The 1,912-nt window shown below is 66.0% G+C and overlaps 1 protein-coding gene across 1 annotated transcript in view; it reads right to left on the reverse strand.

The window, feature by feature from the left end:
• IZUMO3 (IZUMO family member 3) overlaps positions 1–1,912 on the reverse strand; it is a 4,550-nt gene that overhangs the window by 761 nt on the left and 1,877 nt on the right. The window contains exons 2-5 of the mRNA XM_075071262.1: positions 1,624–1,698; positions 1,293–1,382; positions 1,024–1,041; positions 668–748 (exon numbers count right to left, since the gene is read on the reverse strand). Of these exons, the coding sequence (XP_074927363.1) occupies positions 668–748; positions 1,024–1,041; positions 1,293–1,382; positions 1,624–1,698 (264 nt within the window). The remainder of the gene's footprint in view (positions 1–667; positions 749–1,023; positions 1,042–1,292; positions 1,383–1,623; positions 1,699–1,912) is intronic.

The following is a 1,912-nucleotide window of genomic DNA, read 5'->3' on the forward strand; positions in this document are numbered from 1 at the left end:
CCCAAGATTCTGCCTCAGATTGGAGGTGAATCCCAAAGGTATTGGGGTGATGGGAGGTAATAATCTGGTGAGGTGTGTGGACAAAGAGGATGGTGAAAATGTGAGCTGTTGGGCGTCAGAGGAGGAAAAGAGCAGGAAATGTTGAGCGCGGTACCATGGCAGCCCGCCCCATCCTGAGCCCCCAGTGTCCAGGCAGGGCAACTCACAGAGGGCTGTGCTGAGGCCGAGTAGCACTGGGACTGGGTCAACCAGAAGAGATAGAGGAGTGATTCCTTCCTGCTTCGTGCGTCCGCTGGGTTCCCTTTCTGAAGGGACATGAAGGGGTTGAGCTCGAAGTGCCTTCTCCCCACACCCATCCTCCTCTACTTTGACTCAGCGACCCCTGGGTTCAGTCCCTCTTGGTCCGCCTACACCCCTCTGCGTCTCCCCAGCGCCCCCATTGCATCCAACCAAAGGCGTAGGCTCCCTATTCACCCCCTGTCCCCAACCCCTCAGTACCCACACCCCCTGCCGCTCCCTAGGCCCCCATTCAGCCCCCCCAAGCCCGTTAGTGTTACGCCCAACAAAACGCCCTGTACCACTCGCCCCCAGAACCCCATTCCCCCCCCCCACTGCCCCCCAAACCCCCTGCTGCGACCCCACTGTCCTGCCCCCCAGCAGCAGCTACCTCCGCACAGCTCCCCGTCAAAGCACTGGGCATTGATGCGAAGGCAGGTCCAGCAGTCGAGAACTGGCCCCTCCGTAACCGCTGGGATGTGGAAAGAGGGGACCAGGTCAGGGACCCACAGGGAGACCCCGCCCTGCCCTCCAGGGGCCGCCAGCTCCCACCTCAGCCCCAGGGCAGGGACTGGCTGGCTCAGGAATGGGGCCTGGGGCCTTTCCCCTTTAGGGGGCACTGGCTCCCAACTAGCCCCAGGGCAGGGACTGGCTGGCTCAGGGGGGCAGGGAATGGGGCCCAGGGCCTTTCCCCTCCAGGGGGCGCTGGCAGGAGGTTGTGGGTCGGCTCCGGGGGGCCACACTCACTGCAGTCCTCGGAGCAGGCTGTGGGGGAAGCACAGACAGACGCAGCGTTACAGCCGCCCTCCCATGGGGCACTCCCTGCCCCCCATGCCCCTCAGAGCCCCCCACTGCCCGCCCACCACCCAGAGGGCCTTACCCTGATCTCAAGGACTCTGGACCCAGATCTTCCCACTCCGCCCGCAATGCTGCTTGCGTCTCGTGGGGCTGGAGACGGGGAGTCCCTGGCTGTCCCATGGGGCGGGGGACAGCTCCCCGTCTCCGGGGGCACTTACCCAAGTCGGCGAATCTCTCCAGGGCCTCTCGGAGGTGAGTTCGCAGGGAGTCGCGGTGCTGGGCCAGCGTCAGCTGCAGCAGGTGAACCCCTGGGGGACAGACGGACACTGCTGGGGGGCAGCAGGCCCCATGCGCACCTGGCGCCCCTCCCCCAACACCAGCCGAGATAGGGGGGACCTGTCACGTGGTCCACACACACTCCTTCGGAGTCCCACAGCCCCACTGCCGGCTCCTGCCCAGCGTCCCTGCCCCCTGGAACCCCCAGACCTGCCCCCTCCCCAGCCTGGGCCACTCTCAGCCCCCCCAGATTCACCCCCCACACAGACTCACCTTTCCAGGGCGTCTCCTTGAGAGCCCTCAGCCAGCCGCTCAGAGCAGCTTTCACAGCCAGCATCCTGCGGACATCTGTACAGGGAACCAAGAGGTCAAAGGGGGCACTCTCTGCCCCCCAGCAACTGTGCCGGTGCCCCTCACTCCCGACCCGCAGCCCCTGCTAGCCCAGCCCTGGGCTCCCCCAGAGCTCTGCCAGGGCCCCTCACTCCCGACCCGCAGCCCCTGCTAGCCCAGCCCTGGAATACCCCCAGCCCTGCCACTGCCCCTCACTCCCGACCCGCAGCCC

Source organism: Chelonoidis abingdonii, chromosome 11 (genome assembly GCF_003597395.2).
Source record: "Chelonoidis abingdonii isolate Lonesome George chromosome 11, CheloAbing_2.0, whole genome shotgun sequence".
In the NCBI taxonomy this organism is placed as follows: domain Eukaryota; kingdom Metazoa; phylum Chordata; order Testudines; family Testudinidae; genus Chelonoidis; species Chelonoidis abingdonii.